The sequence below is a fragment of the Drosophila pseudoobscura genome, chromosome 2, assembly GCF_009870125.1.
Source record: "Drosophila pseudoobscura strain MV-25-SWS-2005 chromosome 2, UCI_Dpse_MV25, whole genome shotgun sequence".
Lineage (NCBI taxonomy): Eukaryota > Metazoa > Arthropoda > Insecta > Diptera > Drosophilidae > Drosophila > Drosophila pseudoobscura.
This window is the reverse complement of record NC_046679.1, coordinates 26949367-26971637: the sequence shown is the minus strand read 5'-3', so window position 1 is coordinate 26971637 and position 22271 is coordinate 26949367. Positions and strand designations below refer to the sequence as shown.

General features: G+C 47.9%; 3 protein-coding genes across 9 annotated transcripts in view; 2 read left to right on the top strand and 1 right to left on the bottom strand.

Moving 5' to 3' along the window:
• Positions 1–14800, bottom strand: part of Mhcl (Myosin heavy chain-like) — a 33007-nt gene extending 18207 nt beyond the window's left edge. For 2 of the 6 annotated variants that reach the window (XM_015182674.2, XM_015182673.2), the window contains exons 1-10: positions 14598–14800; positions 13169–13691; positions 12279–13106; positions 12080–12223; positions 5467–5931; positions 5170–5356; positions 4284–4450; positions 3310–4220; positions 2645–3248; positions 2385–2579 (exon numbers count right to left, since the gene is read on the bottom strand). In XM_015182674.2, coding sequence (XP_015038160.2) covers positions 2385–2579; positions 2645–3248; positions 3310–4220; positions 4284–4450; positions 5170–5356; positions 5467–5931; positions 12080–12223; positions 12279–13106; positions 13169–13636 — 3969 coding nt within the window. In that variant the 5' untranslated portion in view covers positions 13637–13691; positions 14598–14800. Of the gene's footprint in view, positions 1–2384; positions 2580–2644; positions 3249–3309; positions 4221–4283; positions 4451–5169; positions 5357–5466; positions 5932–8654; positions 10082–12079; positions 12224–12278; positions 13107–13168; positions 13692–14321; positions 14570–14597 lie in introns of those variants that run through there. The other 4 variants (XM_015182678.2, XM_015182672.2, XM_015182676.2 and 1 more) reach the window with 3 other exon arrangements.
• On the top strand, positions 297–17632 carry sxe2 (sex-specific enzyme 2). 2 transcript variants are annotated; one of them, XM_033376667.1, is made up of 4 exons: positions 297–610; positions 696–951; positions 1017–1673; positions 17449–17632. In XM_033376667.1, exons 1-4 carry the CDS (start codon positions 556–558, stop codon positions 17615–17617), a joined length of 1137 nt encoding a protein of 378 aa, XP_033232558.1. In that variant the 5' UTR covers positions 297–555; the 3' UTR covers positions 17618–17632. The 2 variants fall into 2 exon arrangements, with proteins under 2 accessions (XP_033232558.1, XP_001359713.5); XM_001359676.5 differs by lacking the exon at positions 17449–17632 and having other exon boundaries at positions 298–610; positions 1017–1997.
• Positions 17633–18213: 581 nt separating this feature from the next.
• On the top strand, positions 18214–21836 carry Akt (Akt kinase). The gene is made up of 6 exons (XM_001359674.5): positions 18214–19074; positions 19147–19344; positions 19412–19801; positions 19862–20095; positions 20191–20337; positions 20407–21836. The coding sequence occupies exons 1-6, from the start codon at positions 18535–18537 to the stop codon at positions 20488–20490; spliced, it is 1593 nt and encodes a 530-aa protein (XP_001359711.3). The 5' UTR covers positions 18214–18534; the 3' UTR covers positions 20491–21836.
• The last annotated feature ends 435 nt before the right edge of the window (positions 21837–22271 follow it).

Here is a 22271-nt window from a genome sequence, read left to right as displayed (position 1 = left end):
TTCTCTTCTCGGATATAGGCCTCATTTCGGCACCGATCAATTGATCAGGGAGTCGGCAAGTGTTTGCCTGTACTTACGAGTGCACTTACCACAATTGCAGTGGCAGTGGCAGTGGCAGTGGCTGGGGCTGGGGCTGGGGCTGGGGCAACATCATCAAGTCGTTCATCATGACAGTGACCGGGACCGGCCGCCGGCTCGACAGCGTCGCCCTTGTCTCGTCAGAAGCAACTGCGGGCCGAGAACGGACCGAGAGACAGCGAGTCAGAGACTTTATTTAACCAAGCCTCCATCTAGAATCTTGCCATACTTTTGCTCAGAGCTTGTAACACTTCGGACGGTGTCCGCTCAGGTCTCTGCTCCGCTCAGAAATCCGAAAATATTCGCAGGTTCTTTTAGTGAGCGGCGGGCAGCGTGTGTGATACAATTTAGTTCGAAAAAACAACAGCCTTAAACCCTAAGTTTAAGTGGGTTTTAATTGTGGCTGGCGTTGACATCTGGTTTTATTTTATATTGTGTGTGGCAATTTTACGATCGTAATCGTAATCCAATCGTAAGATGCGAAGCCGAATACTCCTATTAGCTGCTGTGTTGCTGTGTGGCCCACTGGGAAGTGAGTGTTGATCTGAGTGTGATCTTTATGTTCGATCTCCGAGTGCCATGTGATTCCACCCGTGTTCATTCTGTTTCCTTTCCAGTGACCAGTGCCCGTGGCCCCCAGCGGTTGTTTGCCTATGAGCCAGGAAAATGTGCGTTAACCATCACAGAAGTCTTCGAGGCAATGTTCAAAACAGAGGTGGGGCTGCTCATCGGGGCACGGGCTCGCCTGTCGCAGAGCCACTTGCTCCATTATGATCTCTACACTCCACTGAATCCCCAAAAGAGACAATTCCTGCGAGCAGGAGATCTGGGAATGCTCAGGAAATCTCATTTCAATCCCGAATGGCCAGTGAGGTAGGGGATTCTCCGTCCATAGATGCCATCCCACTCCTCTAACGATCCCGAGTTCTTATTTGTAGAATTTCCATTCATGGCTGGTCGGGCCGCAGTGAGTCCTGCTCGAATGCCGCCATCAAGGATGCCTATCTTTCACGAGGAAATTACAATGTAATCATCTTGGATTGGAGTCGCCAGGCAATGGACATCAGCTACCAGCGAGTGTCTACGCAGCTGTCTTCCATTGCCGCCAATGTGGCCAAAATGCTGCGCTTTCTGCACGACAGCACAGGCGTGCCCTACGAGCAGATCTACCTGGTGGGCCACAGTGCCGGCAGCCACATCTCCGGGCTGGCGGGGAAGCACCTGCGCCCCCAGCTCCTGGGCGCCATAATCGCCTTGGATCCCGCTGGTCTCACGCAACTGAGTCTCGGACCGGAAGACCGACTGTCGCCCCACGATGCCATGTATGTGGAGTCCATTCACACGGATCTGACGCTCCTGGGCAATCCAAGCGATCTCCTGAGCCATGCCTCCTTCTTCGTCAACTGGGGCCTGGGGCAGCCGCACTGTCCGAATGCAACGGCCGCGGAGTTTGCCTTTGTTTGCGATCATTTTGCGGCCTTGTATTACTTCGCCGAGTCGATACGTCGTCCCAGATTATTCCCCGCCTTGCGATGCGACTCGGGGGCAGCCATACACTCGGCCACCTGCCACTGCCGCAACAGCACCAGCAGCAACAGCACCAGCTCCAGCATACACGCCATGCGACAGACATGCCATGGCGATCAGTTCATGGGCGGTGAGCCAGCTGTCCAAAAGAACGGTGTCTACTACCTGAGCACACGGCGGCAGGCGCCATACGGCCACATTGATGGCATGGTTCACATGAAGCCGCCAGTGAAATCAAACGTTTTTGAGACGGGTGGCCCACGATTTTGGCCGCAGTAGGCAGCAGCACCCCTCGAGGCAAGGCACTGCGAGTGTCCAACAAATGTGATTTATCCAAATGTTTAAGTTTAGAACTAAAGAGCCATTAAAATCCAAAGCATTCCCCCTTAAAATTAGATGTGAAAAATACATTTACATATATCTGTATGTAGGGGATCCAAGGGGGAACTGAGTTTCATTGAGAGTGCTAGTCTTTTAGATGTAAATATAGATGGAAAAGGAGGTGTCTAATATCCCAAAGAGTAGAGGAACGGGCCCAGGAGATGGCATTCGAAGTAGTACTCCTACAGAAGTAGCTCCCGATTAGCATTGTAATGTAATTAATCAATTAGGATCATTGATGGATCGAGTAAAGCAGCAATGGGCATTCTCCTATTCACTTTCTTGTGGCAGAAGCCTGGCGCCGGCAATCGAGGAACACATCTTGCATCCCCAGCTGATGCTATTAGAAGTGTTCTTTTTTCATTCTTTACTTTCCATACAACAAAACCACGACTCACCTGACTAGGACCTATACGATAGCTAGCCACATCCAACTCGTTGATGGCCAGTATCTGCTCCACGCTCACATCCTTGTTGTTGGCCAGTTCGCCGGCCAAGAGGCCAAAGCGACGCACAAACTCCAACAATGGCACAGATTCGGGGAAGCCCAGACGATGGAGACGCGCTGCCTCCAGCACTTGAGAGCCACGTAGCTAAGAAACAGAGAATCAGAAAACATTATGCCTGCCACTTGGATATTTCTAGTGTCTTCCGGTACCTGACTCCTCAACAGTGGCACATTCACCATCTCCTCCTCGCTGGCCGTCTGACCCGCCGCGGAGTGAGGCGAGCCATTGGCCGTGTATTTGGCCTGCTTTCCGGCATTGTGCTGTAGCAGATAGCAGTGGACAAAGTGGGTGCCAGTGCGACGCAGGGTGTCGATGATCCCATCCACAGTGAACTTCACCTGCAGCATAATGGAATTGCGCTTCACTCCTGCGGTAGTGAAGGATCGCCGAATGCTGGACACACGGCGCAACGACTGGGTGCCCTCAAGCCCAGCAAAGGAGCCACAAAAGACCATGGCGCCGGAGCCACGCGTCAGGGAGCCAATGTACAGGCGATTGATCTCCTCCCGACTGCTGTCCTGCAGCAGGGACACTGCATTCCGTATGCCTGGATGCTCGCGACTGTTGCGCACCCATCCATCGACGGCATAGAGCACGGGATTCGTGCCCTGGAGATGGTGCAGGACAAACTGCCGAGGACCGGCGCACTTGCGCAGCAGCGAATGGTGCTCCCGGTCGCCGTAGTGCGAGAACAGACGCTCGAGGAATGTGTCGTCGTTGGAGTTCGGATAAATAGCCTCTTCGTCCAGGAGCCTAGGGGAGGGAAATCAAAATTAACGAAAGGAAACGGTAAGGAATCCCAGAGAATCCTCACCATAGCATCCCTCGACGATCGTGCTCGCGGAGGTCGCGTTGGGAGGAGCGCACCACATGATTCTGCGGCGCCTTGTCGATCAGCGAGATCAACGGACCCGGGTGACACTCCGAGGCCTGATCCGCCTCGATCTCCACCAGCTCCTGGGCATACCGATCACGCGGCGCCACCAGGGTGGTGTGATGGAAGAGCATTTGCAGCCGCTCCTGCAGATAGTTGTGACGCAGATCGGCCAAAGTGGCCCCGAGCTGCTGTCCACAGCTCGCGGGGTTCTGGAAGCCGGGCGTATCGATCAGCATGATCGAGGCAATCGTATGAGCGGAAGTACAGATCTGACGATTGATCAGAGCCACCACGGCGGCCAGGGCCTCCGAATACAGGCCAATGACCAGCGCCTCCAGGCACTCCCAGGCCCACTCGTGGCCATTGTCGGACGTGGGCGACTTCGAGGGACTCAGTCCGCCATTCGGAGCATTCGGTTGCGTGAGGCCAAAGGCAGCCGACGACAAATCCTCGAGGTTCACGCCCAGCAGCCCTGCCGCCTTGCGTGCCGCCGTTGGATTGGCAAACTGCGTACGGGCCGTGGATCCGGTTCCCAGCTTGGTCACCCCTGCAATTCCCAGATGGTAGATGGCCGCAAGTATACTCCAGATCCCACGCACCGCCTTCGCATCGATGTTGAGCGACTCGAAGGCCTGCACCGTGCGCATAAAGTCATTGGCCGCCCGATGCCGGTCCTCCAGCTTCTGGGAGAGCGATATAAACGGATGGCTATCCTCCGAGGTGATGTTCTCCAGATGCAGCTCCTTTTGCAGCAGCCCAGCGGCCCCTGCCAGCAGTCGCGTCATAATATGAAAGCTGTGCTCGTGCGCCAGCCGTCGCCCAGCACGCTGTCGCTCGGGTAGGAGTACCTGAAAGAGGATTACCATTGCCATAACCAAGAGTGTCTTTTAGTTGTTTTTCCACACACTCACCTGCAGCGAGGCGGAGGCTATCTGTCCCGTCTGATCAAAGTCCAGGCTCAGCAGCTGCGTCATGCGTGTGGCATTCGAATTGAGGCAGGTTCTTGTATTGCCAAATGCCTCCAGAATGGTGCACAAGGCATTGACCTTTTCGGCATTTATGAAATTGTTGTAGGCACCTGTTAAAAAGAAAAGGTTTTCAAAATTTTTTTCGGATGAGGAAACTATTTTTATTTCTAGAATCTATTCGAGCCCCTAAAGATATCTGGAACAAAGACTGAACACCATGAGCTTCTTGTGTTTTTTGATTATGGGTATAAAGAGGATCCTATTGTAAGGATAATATAAGTCTTTATAAGACCCTAGATCAACTTTAAACAATCGTTTACCATTGAAATGTATGGGCGTTATTCATCTTGCTATTAGATTGTCTTTGCTTATTCTATTCTGAGCATTGAATAGTGAATTAGGCTACACTAGGACACATTTCGGATGTGGTAGATACAATCTATAACTTTAAGTCTGCTTTTGGGGTTTGCTTATACACATAACGACTCTACAACGACTTCTAATTTGCCTGGAAATTATTTTAGAGCAAGAAGAAAATACTACTGAAATGCTACTCTACATTTAACTAAAAGATACTGGTGGAATCCATTTCCACTTTGATTCCCTCCGCCTTTCTGTGGCACTAATGGAGGTAGGCTTGGGCTTGGGCTGGGGCGACTAATTGCAGCTGCATTTTCTTGGCCAACAATGCAAATGAGCAAATCGAATGAGCGAACACATTCTGTTGGCTGCCACACAGCCCAAAAACTGGGCCAGCCTACAGCCAAATGCAGTTGCAGTCGATAGATAGACACAGACACACGCGACACACGGGCCACACGACACATACCAGCGGCCAACGCCAAGTAGTTTAAAGCATGCTTGAAGCTTGTGGATTTGCCAGAACCAGATCGGCCCATGAATATGAGGCTCTGGTCGCGTCGCGTCTCGACCAGACTCCTGTAGGCGGTCTGGGCCAGCGAGTAGACGTGGGGCGGCATGTCCTCCGTCTTGCAGCCCCGGAACATGGAGACAACCTACCGGAGGGAGGGGGAGAGAGAGAGAGAGAGAGAGAGCAGAGCAGATAAATAACCAGATCGCACACATAGATTCAGATCCAGAGTCAGATTCAGCGACCAGTTGTTACCTTCTCGGAGTAGAGGGACAACGGGGCCATCGGATTGACCACGAGCAGCGTGGGCCCCGCCTTGGTGTGGATGAGGTTGCTCGCATACCGCTGTCGCAGGCAATGCAGCACCGAGGCCTCGTTCAGATACTTTAGCTCGCAGATGTCCTCGCATAGGTCCAGGGCGGGGTTATTCTGCTTCTCCACATCGTCCTCGTCGACGGTCAACTGCTCCCCGTTGTGCAGCAATCGCACCAGCAGCTTGTGGGGCTCCTCATGGCCTCCTCCTACGGTTGTTGGCTGTGGCAGGCGTATGGCTGCAGTGAAACCTCCGCGATGGACCAGCCACAAGCGCTCTGGCTCCCGCTCTGCTTGTACGGTCGCGACAGCATCTGTCCTATCCGTTGCATCCAGCTCCCCTCCGCCAACAGCTGTTGGAGAGGTGCCTCCTGCTTCTCCGCCTCCATTGCTATTCTCGTGGCGGCTCTGCGAAAAAATTAAAACCAAAAATTGACGTTAAATTGGGGTCAACATTTTGTCGGGTGGGCCGCCTCGCAAAAACTTCAATACAAAGCAGTTCTTTCGTTGTTTATTTTTGTACACTCTCGAGGCAGATTGGGGGGCAGCATTTTCACGCATTTATTCCATTTATTATCGTATCGTACTCCCTGCTGGCAGATGCGAAGTCACGAAGACGCAGCAGAGTTTCGTTTTTGGGGTTTATTTCGGTTGCATTTCTAAATTTGATGATGTTTCTAAATCCTAATTAGCCGCCCAGACGCCGCGCCAAATGCTATTCGGCTAGACACCAGAAGCCTCTGCCTTCGACTACTACTACGACTACGACGACGCGGATGTGGTTGCACGGACATGAGACACGGGACGCGTCATTATGCAACGTTCTCTACAGCGGAGTCGTTCTCGAAGTCAGTTCACATTTTGTGGCTATAAATGGAGCTGCTTTTTGGGGGAGAAGTAGCAGTGCTGTGATGCCGCAGCATCTCCTTTTGAATTATGAAAACTACTACTCGTATATTGTGCAAGGTTCAATAGCCCTCAATTAGCACTCGGGGAAAATGTTCTCTAGAGGAAGTTGTGTTGGGAAAGTCTCTCCTCGGACACGATCAGGTTGGGAAAGTATCTCTACGGATGCGAGATATAAACAAATTTAGTCAGCGATTTGTGTACGAATTAATTGTGTTACAGTTTGGAAACACTTTTGAAATAGTTTGTGAATGGGAAGTGAATGTTTAAATTATAATTTAATGAATTTCGGTTCGAGATTTGACTATGTTGTGGCTAATCTATACGACAATCTACTACAGAAATCCATGCCAAAACGGAACATTGAAAATCCTAAACCAACTTTATAGATCCCTAAAGTCCCTAAATATATTTCTTAAATAGTTCTGCAACGTTTCGAAATCGGTTAAATGAACGTTCTATTGTATTTTAACCGTTTTCTACAAATTCATAACCCAAATGCATATTCCAACACGACAGCCTTCTCTCGAAACAATTTTACAGGTCCATGAGGTCATTTAATATATTCTAAATTACCTAATTTAAGCGAAAACCCCCTTATTTCATGTCTAGTTTTTCTTGATTTTCCAACAAGATAGACCCGCTCAAATAGCTCCCAAATTGATCGCTCACTTCACAGTCTTGTAGTCTTGCAGTCTTGTAGTGCATGTTTTCCACGCATATCCATCCATCCATCCATCGCTCGGTGCGCGGAACTTGTTTGAAAGAATATTTAGATAAACACAGAAAAATACGCGTCTGGCGCATGTCCACTGTCAATCAATGCTGCACTCCAGAATAGAGCAACGGAGCAAGAGTGCAACGAACTCCGCACAGAGGAGGCTATGGCTATGGCTATGGCTATAGCTATAGCTATTGGGGGATGGGGCACGCAAACGCACACACACAAATTAGATATAGAAGAGGCGGCGGTGTGTAGACAGCGACACCGCGAGAGACCTGACTAATTAACATGGCTGTGGGCATGGATGGTAGGGGGTGTGGGGGCACCGGCACTGGCTAGAAGTACATACATATATAAAAATGGAAAGACAATTGGGGATTTGCTAAAGCTTCTGTCTCGATATCATATCATATCCCCCCTGCTATCCGTTCATTGTATTATGGAGAACCTCTAAATAAGACAGACAGCTACGATACGGTCGTACGACGCTAACTCCGTTCCTAAATGAACACTTCCGCTCATTGGAGGGAGCCCATCGCGGCAGTGGTGGTAGTGGTCGTGGTCGTGGTCGTTGTCGCCGCGGCACCGCAGGCGTATTGAGCCATAAAGGCCAGCCATAAATGCAGCAACAAGACAGCGGGCCATACCACACCATACTATACCATACCCAAGCATACCGTAAATTATGAGACTCGGGGATTGTACAGCCCACGCACCGTCCAAGCATAATAATAATAAAAGGTCTAACAACTAAATCGTACATTGGGTCATGGTTCGGCGATCCGATCCGATCCGATCGATACCATCTTTTGTGTCCACTTCATTCGTTTCATTCGTTGTTGTTGCCTTTTATTGCATCGATCGATCGATCGGTTGGAGAATTACTAGAAAGTTTTTCAGATACGAATGCAGCACTCCAGCACACTGTTCAACAGGGTTTTGGGTAGGTTTCCAAATAAATTCTTTACACGATTTGCGATGTTATACAATTATTGGTAAATATTCTTGAAGTTCAAGAAATGTACTTAAGGAATAACCCTTGTAATGTGTACTTCGAGTGCGATCTTCCTTAGGATCTTTCAAATGTTAGAATTATGAAAACTAATAAAGGATCGAGAGCTAGTTATCCTCTTTTATACAAATCTCTCATAGTTCCCATAAAATATCATTGAAATCATATGATTTTTCTTTAAAGTGTAAACCAATAAATTCCAGTAGAATTTAATATAAAAGAGATGTGAAAGATATGGTATGAATTTTAGCTCTGCTTTAGTTTCTGTTCCACAAGAAATTCTAAATAGATTTACATATTATCGGGTATCATTAAATTCCCTTATAAATTCGCATAAAATTCCTATTCAGGTCAGATCAAAATTCATGTTCCTTTCATATGTTAATTCGATCTCTTCTCTTGCAATTGGATCTCTTTTTTATCCCCAATGCTAACATTTTTTCTTGCTGCTTAGTGTAGGTCCGTTCTTCATGCCGCTTCATACGATACCTTTTGACGCTTGACGCTGGCATCATAGTTTTTGTAGTTGGCGGCCAGCGCAGTGGCCCAAATGGCCGGCCATTGGAGGCCAATGTTTTGGGCATCGCGACGTCTGCGGTAGGAGCTCCGTAGGCTCGGAATGGGGGACTGGGGAGCACTGGCAGCAGCGGCTGCATACTTGGAGGCGGCCACAGCAGAACTGTTCCAGGGCGGACGGATGGATGCGGTTGGCGGAGAGGCTTCTGCCTTGCTGCGGAAGCTCCTTGACCGACTGATGGCCCTCTCGAAGATCGGTGTAATTGGCAGCGGAGGGGTGGGAGTAGGAGTAGGAGCAGCAGCGGCAGCCGCTTCCTTGGCCTTGGTGACCGCCAGACGCGGCGGCTTGGGCGGTGGCACTGACCCTCCTCCCGTGGAGGACGAGGGCCAACTGTTGGAGTTCTCCGATCCGCTCTCGCTGATCGTCTCCGAGCTGATGCTGTTCTTTCGCTGTGCCTTCGGAGTGGCTTTCGCGGAGGGCTTGCTGGGTGCTGGTACTTTCTGGACTCCGGATTTGTTGGTGCCACAGGCATGCGCCTTGCCCGTGCAGCCCTTGTGGAAGGAGGGATTCAGTCCGGAACCGGGTGCTGCCGGCACGGCAGGCACAATGCCGCCCCGCAGCGTCTGCTCAAAGCTCTTGGGCTTGAGGAACATGGCTAATGCTAATCTTCTGTCTCTTCTGTTACGTGATCACTGTTTGTCCACACCGACAATTGTCATGGCCAGCAGCTGTGGCAGCAACAACAGCAGCAGCACTTGGAGCATGACCAGAGCGTAGGACAGAGCAGATCTCTGAGCAAATCTGAGATCTCCGGACCGAAGCGGGACAATGGCAGCAGCAGGGAAGTGAATGAGAAATTGGAGCGCGCGTTGAAAACCTTGGAAATGTTTGCTTTTGTGGCTATCGGAGCACTTAGCGCTGCTTTGACATTAGACAAAATTACTGCCTGCTGACTGTTGCCTCAAAATGGCCAATCATCGATCAGTCGGACATTCGGATAGGTCTTTGAGTATCGGTTTATGCTGTTTTGCTGTTTCTTTTCTGTGTGTTGTGTTGTGTTGATTGATTGATTGCACTGCACAAGACTCAAGTCACGAAATCCGAATCCGAATCCGAGCCTCGTCTGGGAGTACAAATTATGAATTAAAGCCAAACTCGAATGACAGCCAGAATAATCGTCACGGCATAGAAAACATTAAAATCAACTTCGGGCACAGTACTCCGCCACTCTGCCACTCCGCCACTCTGCCACTCGAACAACAACAAATTTCACTGTGGGTGTATGGTGGAGCCGTCGCGTCGCTTCGTCTCGCGGTATTTTGTTTTTGTTTCTTCTCGATCTCCCGTCGTCTACCGAACCTGGTCAAAGTTTTCAGCGTACTGACGGCACGGCCCTGCTCCCAAGCAAAGCAGCAAGCCCCATCGAGCCGACCGACCAACAACAACAACAACAACAAACAGAAAACAAGTCAGAATAATGAAGGGGATGTATGGACCTAGGGCGTACCCAAGAAACCCAAAGAGTGTGTGTTTTGTTGATAGATTCTGGGGACCGCCCATTATATGGATCGATGGATGTTCACAAATTACCGATTTATTCGACTCTTCTAGAGATCTATTAGAAAAAGCAAAGCGAAAATGTATATTTAAAGACCCTTCCTTTTGCCTATCCCAGAACCCAATATACCCTGCGTACGCTGGGTACCAAAAGACACACAGTCAGACGCAGGCAGAGGCGAAGCCTGCGTTGACGTCGCTGCTGCTGCTATTTGTGTAGGCCGCCGCCGCCGCCGACGTTCCAAGTGGGTGTAGAAATGCACACACAGCTGCAGTCTCCCGAAGTTGCAGTCGCTGTCAACGCTGGCAGCGCCGCCCTGGCTGCTTATTGCCCAAGGTATATAAACAGGAAGGAAAGAGCTCCGACATTGAATGCAAGCGAGAGAAGGAGAGAGGGGAGCATGTCTCCCCCAAGAGCGGAAGCACCCCACCTTATATGCTATATGCCCTGCCATATTCGTGCTCTGGCCCCAGGCGTACTACTGGGCTGCACGAGGGATCGCTGCTGCTGCTGCCATCTGAAAGACGCTTTGAAGAGTGGGCTGGCTGGCTGCTGCTGCTGCTGTTGGCATGTTGCATGGATGAATGCTAAAACGCATACCCAATGCAGTTCGAGTTTTTCCACAGTGTTGCCAAATCGGTTTATTTCTGTAGCCGCAGTCTGCGCCTCCGACTTCTTCTTGAATGGATGGTAAGAGAATGAGTAAGGCGCTGAAATATGTCAACGCCTTAGAGGCCCGGCCCAACCCAGCACACCGCCACAGATCCACTACGAAAATATTTATAGAAAGGGACTAGCCCCCGCCGAACAGACTGGAGAATAGCAACAGATACAGATACAATACAGATATGTAGATAGTTAGATGGATGGCTGGATAGATCGACGGGGAGGCGGGACACCCAACAACTGTCAGTTTCACAATATTTGTGCGAAAACTACGGAGTAAACACGGCGAGAAAATGTCAAACACGTTTCCAGGCATAGTCAACAAGTCAATAAGAATTGCATCCACATCCACAGGGTGGCTGAGTGAGTGGCAGGGATGGGTATATGACAATAAGGGGATACCCTTTTGGGGTATTGGATTCCAGAATAAGATAGGTTCCATTTCGAAAGAACATCAACAGTAATTTATAAAAGCTATTAATCTACGATAAGTAAGCGATTAAAGGGGAAGAAAAGATAATTCGATTATGGACCTTGATCAATGAGAATTAGCTCAATAAGAGGTCCCTATAATAGCCTATCGTTTTTGCTAAAAGGCACACCTTTTGATGCATATTCAGTGCAATACCGGGAAAACGGAAATACAAATACCACATCTTATTGTCACAAATGTAATATGAAAACATATTTCTAGTTGGAGACTACATATACTATCTGATTGGGGAACTACTACTCATGACTAACTTCCCTAACACCATTCAAAAGCTAAAACATTAGCACATTCCTTGGAACTAATGAATCACATGATTGCATACCTGAATATTTTTGAATTACAATTGGAGATGGAATTCAAAAAGAATACTTATAAAAACTCTATCGAAAGAGAACCCATAAAGAATATTTGAATCCCTATTGGGAATGGAGAGACCAAACAAAAAGCGAATAGTTTTGTTCGGTTCTCAATATCTCTAATGTTTCTCCCCACTCGTTTTAATCAATCACAGCCGCCCCATGCATACTAGTCGTACTAATGGGCAGTGTCGTTATGGAATTAATGTGTGGAGGGGCTCGGTTCGGTTCATTGCAATGCTGCTGGGATGGCAATAGCGATGCCGATGTCGCTGGCTCCATCAATCATTGATCTCTGCTAACGATCGAGTGCCCGAGACTCACCTGACGCTTGAATCGCTTGCTGGCACTGCGCCGGAGGGTGTTGCAGTTGCCGTTGGTAATGGAATGATCGATCTCCTCCACGGTGGCCGTAATGGGTGCCATGCATCGCTTGCTCAGCTCCACCAATTCGGCCACAGGCTGCACCTGGAGATGGGCAGAGGCATTAGATGGCTACTTAGGAAGGAAAGATGGTACTTACCTCAACGGTGACAGCGTCGCCGCTGTTCCTGATCATCTCGATGATAATCTCCCTGGACAAGTCGCCCACGGGCGTGCCATTCACTTTGATGAGGCGATCGCCTGGCAGCAGACCCGTGGCGCCGCCTCCAGCACCGGGCTCGGCGAAGATCACCGGCCGAAAGATGGGCGACGTCAGCGACTCGGTGCGGTCCAGGCAGATGGCCTTTCGCAGGCTGAAACCAAAATCCTGGCGCGGCGACTTCTGCCGTCGAATGACCAGCTGGCGGGGCGGTGGCAGATGCACCAGCTGCACTGGGGGAAGGGGCAGCAGAACATCCTCGAAGGCATGCACCCGGGCCCAGCGATCGATGCCCTGCGACTCGCCAATGGGACTCAGCGAGAAGGGGGGCGTGGCGAACGAGGAGTTTGTGGTATCTGTGAGACTGTCGGCGCTGGGCGACGGCGATGTTAGCACATGGAGCTGCGGCACCTGCGGAGGCGCTCCGTAGCGGGCATTGGCCGGTAGGGTCATAGCTCGCTGCTGATGCGGTTGATCGCCGTCGCTACGCAGGCTCTCGACGGAGGTGAAGGAGGTACCGTGCTGACTGGAATTGGAGCCAATCGAACCGGCTGCTCCGCGTGCCGCTCCCTCGTACAGCAGCTCGTTCTGGATGGTGTTGCGCATCAGCATTTCTGGTGTGCCACCACCAGTGGTGACTCCACCTCCGCCGCTGCCGCCGCCCGCTGGGAACGTGAGCTCCTCGTGCACATTGGTCATGTTGCTGCGGGAACCCTTCAGAATGCCACGCTTTGGCGGCTTTGGTGGCACAGGCGGCAGAAAGCGATTCTAGAGGAAGGATAAGTCATCAATTAGGACTGAAATCTTCAGCAGTACTCCACTGGACTCACCTTTAGGCCACCGGCAAGCAGGGAATGTGTGACCTCGCTGTAGTTGACACTGACCCCAGCGCCGTTGGACGAGCGACTCTCGATATGCGTCATCACAGATGCTACAATTTCCTCATTGCCACGATCTTGCTCCGATCCGCCAGCAGTTCCAGGAGCTGCTGCTGTTGCGCTCCTGTTGGCCACTGCATCTGCATTCAGGGCAGCAAAGAAATCCGCACTGTAGTCCGCTGTGATGCCGCTGGGCAGCTTCTCCTTCTCCTTGCGCCGGCCACGGATCTTCAGGGAGCGACGCACCTCGTCAAGCCGCAGCAGCTCGTCGGTGCTCATGCTGCCGGTGACGCCACCAATGCCGATGCCGCCACCGTTGGTGCCTCCGCCGATCCCTTTAGCCTCTTTGCGGAGTTTCTTTTCGCGCTTGCGGCGCTCCTTCTCCTCGTCGCCGGCGCTCTTCTTCATGAAGTTGAACATCTTCTGTGGTTGTGTGGGTGGTTGGGTGTGGGTGCGAGGGGTCCTTAGGTTCTAGCTGTGGGATAGGGATAACGATAGGGTTAAGAATGTTCAATGTGTATAAGTTCAAGGGCGTGCCCAAGGTATATTCAATTGGAAGGTAAGTAAGCCGGCCGGAGAGAGAGTGAGAGACAGCTGCACTGCCCTACCTTCTTTTCAATATATGTACTTGTCATGCCCCGTTAGTCTGAACTAATTTGATTTGCATTTTTCTCTGCTGTCTGCTCTACTCTCAGTCCCTCCCACTCTTTCGCTTGCGGTTTGCGTTTTTAGTTTTCTCACACTCTCTCTATCGCACTCGCACTCTCGCCAAGAAACCCTGGAGCAATGCACCCACCCGCCCGCACAAACAACAGTTATCTTCTGCCAGCCAGACTGCATTCGTATATATGTTCATGTGTATGTGTCTGTGTGTTTGTTTGTATATTTGCAAAATCACATAAACAATGGCATATTTTTCGTTGATATTGCATTTTCGCTTTGCTTCTGGCTTTGCTTTGTCATTGAGTTTGTTGCCCGTTTGCCCTGTTTTTGTTATTAGTTATTCAATTATGCGCTTTCTTTTTTCCATATTTATTCCATGATTTTGTTTTGTTTTCTCATACACGAGCACGCACACACACACACAAACACCACACTCACTCACTTTAAGGGGGGCTGGGCATTGGTATTGATTGCCCCAGAGACTCGTCTCGCTCTCATTTGATTTATGTTTTCCACTAATTTAATGCAGAAACTCTTCTAATTACTGATACAATCTGCATGTTCTCTCTTTTTGATCACTCCACGCCCCACCCAGAAGCAAAAGCGCAGAAAAGAAAGTCACGGGAGTCAATAACACCTTTGTTTTTGCAGTTTTTCTACGTCTTTTTTTATGATAACACCAATGCACACACACTTATTCGCCAAGGCATTCACTCACACGGGCACAACCATATGCATGATTCCTTCTATTCAGAAACAGCAGTGGCTCCTTTAATGGATAGTTGATTTGTTTTTAATCTAATATTTTAATTTAATTTAATTTAAAAGTCTACTTCTATACAAAATTTCACCGATCCGACCGATGATGACGATAACAACAGGCTATCGATAGTCGGTGTGGTGAGACAACTAACGATAGTTGCATTGCGAAGATGGTCATACTATTTATAGCGTGATGTCAAGTTACTTTTACATGTAATCTACATGTAGAAATTGGATTCAAATAACTGCCGTTTCGAATTGAAAAGGAGACGATATATTTCTGACGGTGGAACGGTATATTTCGATTACGGATGTGTTTCTCACATTATATTTTATAAAAGCATGAAACGGTCGACCGGGAAATTTGTATGCATTTTTTCACCAAAATTGTATGGTCACTCTGTCTGTAGTAACCCCCATGTAGCAAATGTAGCGACATTTAGTTTTTTTTCAAAGTTCTGCAACATTAGTGAAAATGTCAGCAACATTTGGTAAATTTTGTCAGTTTGGTTTAAAATACTCTGAAATACTACAAAAAACGTATAGAAATATGCAGGGTGTGTGACCTTAACAAATAATCTGTGTGTTTTTTCCATACAAAAGCAATATGTAACTGTAACTATGACTTGACTCTTGACCGTTTATTTGTTTAAACCTCATTTTAGGAATAATCCAATACAGATGAGGAATATGTAAAATAGATCATGAATTCGTCAGTATATTTACGATATATTTTTAAAATTAGACGGTATATGTCTGAGGGTCGGACGGTATATCTTACACGCGTCCACACTAATCCTGAAAAAAAGTGAAGCGTAAAAAACCAAAATTTTGACGTTTTAACGCTGTGTGCGTGTGTTTATGGAAAATAAGTTTTCGACATTATATTATGTGCAGCAAAGCCGTGGGAATCGAAATACGTTTACTAATTGGCACGCGCGTGGCGATCTCGCAGTGAATTTAGTGTGATTTCTGTGTGTGGCGGCCGCCTTGCCTTGTTTCCGTCCTGGTCGCACGCACAATATAAGCGACGTTGTCGCGCTGCGTCACCGTCAGCAGTGTGTGCTCTGCCCAAAAACAGAGGTCGGTATAAAAAAAGGAGAATTGTTTTTAGTTTTTTCATCAATGATTTGTGTTTGTGGTGGTGGATGGATGTGGATGGAGGGGAAGCGGCAGCAGAGCAGCAACATTTATGCCAAATTCCAATAAACAGCCGTGGCCTTTGTTATGTGTGTTCGTGTGTGTGTATGTTACAGACATCAATGCAAATACATATGTGTATGTATGTTTGTGTGCATGTGTACCCCCCACACACCTCTTAATTCACCATAATTATAGTGTTTGAAAGTGGGAAGGGGGTGGGTGCCTGGACAGCGCCATATCGATGGAAAAATAAGTAACGCAACGGCGAAGGATCCAGCGGAAAAAGGATGCTGTGTTAATTAATGTCAATTAGCTCCAATTCAGGATGAATTTATGATTCCCGTTCATATGTGGAATATCCATTACGAATCGGTATCAAATATCTTTCCATCTGCAGCTCTTAAAAGAGAAATATCAATAGCAACTTTTTTCCACCCAACATAGAATCTACTGCCCCCACAGTGCCCTGACCCATAGGATTCTCTATCAGTGACTATGATTACTAGTCCCCCTGTCAGAAGTGGGCCCAACGTAATATAGAGAGTAGATCTTTACGGAAGACGATTACTTTCCAAATCATATTCACAATTGTTGTCTCGAGTACCTTTAGACGATAAATCAGATTCAGATTGCTTAAGGATCCCTCAATACCCTGTGAAAATACACTTGTAGGGTATTCCTCTTTCAATTGGATCGAATCTTAAGTCTCACCTACACACACACATGCACAAACAATACATTTGTACATTTCCAAGAAATCTGCATTCTCATACACCCTCCCCCGGCCCCTGTGTGCTGCGATGGTAATCTAATGTACAATTTGATAACTGTATTCGTGTCTAGACATGTTGCGCTGCTTGATCACTTGCTGCACCCCCTGCCCCTGCCCCTCCCTTCCACTGTCTGGCCGGCCTCGCACTTTGCAACACACTCATGCATCAGTATGTGTGTGGCGATGTGTGGTTTGTGCATTTTGTCGATTTTTATTTTATGTACATTTGTTGTTTACAGTTTTAGATAGCGAAAATTTGTACAGCCGGCAGCGACAGCAGCAGCAGCAGCGGCGGCGGCGGCGGCCATCCATCCCTCCGTTTGTCTGTCTGTCACTCGCCCTGTCCCTGTGCCCGCCCCTCTGTTCGCGCCCCCCTCCCTTCGACGATGACATTTTCGCAAATTGTAAATGAATATGCTTTTGCACTTGTGTGCGTGTGTGAGTGAGTGCGTACGGTACGTGTGTGTGCTTACGTTTGTAAGTGTGTGTAAGTTCATGAACAGCACTTCGCAGTCGCAGTCGTCGTAAGAATACCCTTTAAAGTGAAAGTACGATGTGTTTAGGAGATGTTTGGCATGTTTTGTGGTTAAGATTCCAAAAACGATTCGGTGTGGGCATACCTTTTAGGGTTTTTAGGGTATGGAAGATACCTAAATACCGCGGCTGAGTATATCCCACATCTGCCATAAGAACGATCACTCTTCGAGGGTATTCGATGGTTCGACCCCTTGGAAGCATAGCCTTCCCTTCTTGTTTTGATTTAATTTCGCGGTAAATGCAATCGCGAACAATTTTTTGCTCGGTGCTCAGTACTCGGTACTCGCGGTACTGGCGGTACTGGCGGTATCGCTGCGTAACATGTCGGGGAATTTCGTTTGAAGACTCAACGTACCAGCACCAGCAGCAACAGCAACAGAAACAGAAACAACAGCAACAATTGCGACAAACCCAATCGCGACGCCAATGCTGGCGCCTACAGCCACAGCAAGAGCCACTCGATGTGCCCCTGCCCCTCCGTGCCCCCAGGGCACCAAAAGCCACATCTGCATGTGGGGCAATGACTAAGAGGCGGCCCGCAAATCCCTTTGGGAGCGGAAATGCCGTAGATATTTTGCACGATCCAATCCAATACATTTGTTGTGCTGCTTTTGTTGTTATTTTTTGCCATTTTTTTTGGTTCGTCAAACCAGCTGCAGTTGTTGCAGCTGCTGACGCAAGCGCCAGCAACAACAATTTGCGGATTTTGCCATAAACATGCAAAATGACAATAACAATTGTTTTGTACACATGCCCCCTCCCCCCGTTCCGATGATCCGTGGTAATGATGGATCCCAGAGGCGGTGTGTGACATGGGGGGTGGGGTGGCTGAGGGGCGTGACAATCGGTATAAGTGTGCGATAAGCGTTTGGGTACGGGAGGGGTAGACCTCGATAGCTTGGCTGGCTCCCTTTCTGCCTGCCTGCTGCACTAAAGAGTACGATAGTGTTGTCGCTCTTTGGAGTGCATTTAAGGGAGTCACTGATAGCGAGACTCCGTTGTGGTTGAACTGTTGTTTGTTTGCTAATCTCTAGCGAGTAATTCCCCGCTCCAACGAGTGTTGTATCGCTTTAACGAGTTGTCTCTTTACTTTTTTCAGCCCCAAAAGGATATTCTTTGATTTTCGCTCGCGTTTCGGAACAGCCTCAACACGAATTACCTACCATTTGCCCTACAGAGGCGATTGACTGTGGTTGCCAGCGCCGCTGCAACAGGTTCAGCCTCCTCCTCGTCCACGTCCACGTCCACGCCCTCGCCAGGCCACCAGTTGGACCTTAATTCGGCTAACAACAACGGCAGCAACAACAGCAGCAGCCTAGACAACATCTCGAGGATACAACCATCCTGGCTAGACGGGAGTCAGCAGCAGCAGCAGCACCACCACCCCCACCAGCAGCAGAAGAACCATCCGCAGCAACAGCGTTTAGCCACGGACGGCAGCATGTCGATGAGCGTCACCTTTGGCACCCCCAACACACCCAACATGAGCATGGATCTGGCGGCACGCCCCACAGTGGTCAAGGAGGGCTGGCTGATGAAGCGGGGCGAGCACATTAAGACCTGGCGTCAGCGCTACTTTGTGCTCCGCTCCGACGGCAGTCTGATGGGATACCGCAGCAAGCCGGCGGACAGTGCCGTCATGCAGCCGTCGGAGCAGCTGTTGAACAACTTCACGGTGCGCGGGTGTCAGATCATGAGCGTGGACAGGCCCAAGCCCTTCACATTCATCATACGCGGCCTGCAATGGACAACGGTGATCGAGCGGACCTTTGCCGTTGATACGGAAATGGAGCGCCAGCAGTGGACCGAGGCCATACGCAACGTGTCCAGTCGCCTCAGCGAAATGGGAGAGATGGCCATGTCGCCGTCTGTGCAGACAGACATGGCCGACGTGGACATGGCCGGCATCGCCGAGGTGGAGCTCTCCGAGCAGTTCTCAAGGCAGGGCACCACCTGCAACAGCAGCGGAGTCAAGAAAGTGGTACGTATTCGATTTGATCCGTTTATCCGTTGAGTGCGTGATTGAAACGAAAACCCTTATCTCTCGTTGCAGACTTTGGAGAACTTTGAGTTCCTCAAGGTGCTCGGCAAGGGCACCTTCGGCAAGGTGATCCTGTGCCGCGAGAAGGCCACCGCCAAGCTCTATGCGATCAAGATTCTCAAGAAGGAGGTCATCATCCAGAAGGATGAGGTGGAGCACACACTCACCGAGAGTCGTGTGCTCAAGACCACCAATCATCCGTTTCTTATTGTAAGTAACATTCAGGGAGGTTGCTCGAGGTTTCCTTTAATGTAACATCCGTCTCCTTTCGTTGCAGTCTCTTAAATATTCATTTCAAACCAACGATCGGCTGTGCTTTGTCATGCAGTACGTGAACGGCGGAGAGCTCTTCTGGCATTTGAGCCACGAGCGCATCTTCACCGAGGACCGGACACGTTTCTACGGAGCCGAGATCATCTCGGCCTTGGGCTATCTCCACTCGCAGGGCATCATCTATCGCGACTTGAAGCTGGAGAATCTTTTGCTGGACAAAGATGGCCACATCAAGGTCGCCGATTTCGGCCTGTGCAAGGAGGACATCACCTACGGCCGCACAACGAAAACATTTTGCGGCACACCCGAATATCTGGCTCCGGAAGTATTAGACGATACTGATTATGGACAGGCGGTGGATTGGTGGGGCACAGGCGTTGTCATGTATGAAATGGTGTGTGCAGCTACTTACATCTTTTTTGTGGATATTCATTAACCATCGTTTCTTTTGTAGATCTGCGGTCGCCTGCCGTTTTACAATCGCGACCACGATGTGCTCTTTACATTGATATTGGCGGAAGAGGTGAAGTTCCCTCGCAATATCACAGACGAGGCGAAAAACCTGCTGTCCGGGCTGCTGGCCAAGGACCCGAAGAAGCGTCTGGGCGGCGGGCAGGATGATGTCAAGGCAATACAGGATCATCCCTTTTTTGCGAGTATTAATTGGACAGATCTGGTGCTAAAAAAGGTTGGAAATAAACCTTAGAACTTGGGGATATATATATATATATATATTATGTAAAATGAATGTGAAGCTATAATGGTTTTGCTCTTTATGTTCAGATACCGCCGCCTTTTAAGCCTCAGGTTACATCCGATACGGATACGCGTTACTTTGACAAGGAGTTTACTGGAGAGAGCGTGGAGTTGACGCCGCCGGATCCCACTGGACCGCTGGGCTCCATAGCCGAAGAGCCGCTTTTCCCGCAGGTACGTGCGATATCTCTGGGACTTTGCTGTTTCCCGTTTTGCTAATCTCTCTTTATATTCACCTTGCAGTTCAGCTACCAGGGAGATATGGCCACTACACTGGGCACCTCGTCGCACATTAGTACTTCCACAAGTCTCGCATCGATGCAATAGAACAACGTCAACGACGACAACAACAGGAGTTAATCAACAACGTAACGTAATGTAATGTGACGTAGAGTAACGTTCTTACAAGCACACAACCCCCACAACCACACATCATGTTCTGCTTTCATCACCTCTCCCTATAAAACTATATCCCTATATACCTATAGCATATAGAAATGGGCAAAATGAGAAACACGCAAAACAAAACAAAATAAAACAAGAAAATATTAAATAATAATACAAATTATGTAATACATACACACACACACACACAAGATAAAGGCAATGGGGGCAAAGGAGGTTTGTTCTCGCTACACAAATTAATAAGGGATTTCAATTGATAGTAACTTATTTTTGCATTCATAATACAATGAAAAGGGAAGGCAGAGATCGTAGACCGTCGAGGCAGAGAGGAAATAATTTACCACATATGATTATACATATACATATATCTATATATATCTATATACATACTTATACATACATGCATCTAATAATATAACACTTGGGGGGGCGGGTGCCTGCCGCCATCGGGGGTCTGGAGTGATTAGTTAATTAGTTACGACAACCACAACAACAACAACAACACCAACCATTTATTAAGCAAAAAACTGAAAGCCACAACACACACACACCAGGAGACAGCAGACAGACACAGACATAGACACACTTATAGGATATAGCGAACATGAACGTTAAGGCAACAACAAATCGAAATACACACCAACACTCTACATACATGCATATATACACACTCGTATCGTATCTATACATTATTTATACTCCAAAGAAGAAAAACCACACACACAACACACACAACAATTACGAGTACTATATATAATGTTAAAAATTGCCTCTAAAGTGCTGTGCTTCGTGCAAAAAACAAAAACCCCACAACAAAACACAGAACAGGAACGAAATGGATAAGGATATAAATCAATGGAAATGGAAATGGAAAAATTGCAGTTTGAAAGGCGCCAAACATTTCAACAATAATTACAACAATTGACGCCATTTTTTTATTATAATTTTTTTTTTACCACAACAAAATATATTTGTACATATTTATATAAAAAAAAAGCAACGTAAAAAGAAAAAACCACTTTAAAAAAAATTACACAAAAGTGAAAAGTGTCGCGTGGACAAATGGTTTAACCTTTGACACCCCCAAACAAAAATATATACTTGTATAATTCAAAACATGTCATTTAATTTTTGGCATTGCAAAAAGTTCATAAAGAAAACGTTTTGTATTTGTAGAGCAATTCAGGCGAAAAAACAAAAACAAAAAAGAAAGATGAAAATCAACCACAACAACAGACTTACACGTAGTTCCACGAGGAAAACTAAAAGAAAGATGATATATAAAAAGAAAAAAATCTAAAAAATAAAGAGAATTTTTGATATTTTTATATGCGCAATAAAACAAAAAAAAAAAAAATTTAGAAAAACTAAAAAAAAAACGAAAAAAAAGAAAAAATTATTTTATATTTCGAAAAGAAAAAAAAAAAAATTATAAAAAGCAAAGAATATTTTGTAAATAAAAAAAAAGAAGTTCGGGCATTTCAAACAGAAACCAATACATCAACAACAACAACAAAATGAAAGCATAATCTCTCTTCTATAGCGTGTTAATGAAAACCCTATCCTATCAATCGATGCAAACAATAACCAAGAAAACAGAAAACGAAATGAAGAGAAAATGAAACGATATGATGCCAAAGAAGCGGCAGAGTTATAGAAGGGAACTCGTAGAGTGGATAAACCCATAGGTCGGACAGAGCCCA

What these genes read in the sequence shown, in the direction of transcription:
- Akt (XM_001359674.5), top strand. Translation starts at nt 18,535, where the DNA reads ATGTCGATGAGCGTCACCTTTGGCACCCCCAACACACCCAACATGAGC. An exon ending in CAGATCTGGTGCTAAAAAAG is followed by an intron (nt 20,096 to 20,190) that starts GTTGGAAATAAA and finishes CTTTATGTTCAG; the next exon opens with ATACCGCCGCCTTTTAAGCC. An exon ending in AAGAGCCGCTTTTCCCGCAG is followed by an intron (nt 20,338 to 20,406) that starts GTACGTGCGATA and finishes TTCACCTTGCAG; the next exon opens with TTCAGCTACCAGGGAGATAT.
- sxe2 (XM_001359676.5), top strand. Translation starts at nt 556, where the DNA reads ATGCGAAGCCGAATACTCCTATTAGCTGCTGTGTTGCTGTGTGGCCCA. An exon ending in GCTGTGTGGCCCACTGGGAA is followed by an intron (nt 611 to 695) that starts GTGAGTGTTGAT and finishes TTTCCTTTCCAG; the next exon opens with TGACCAGTGCCCGTGGCCCC. An exon ending in AATCCCGAATGGCCAGTGAG is followed by an intron (nt 952 to 1,016) that starts GTAGGGGATTCT and finishes TCTTATTTGTAG; the next exon opens with AATTTCCATTCATGGCTGGT.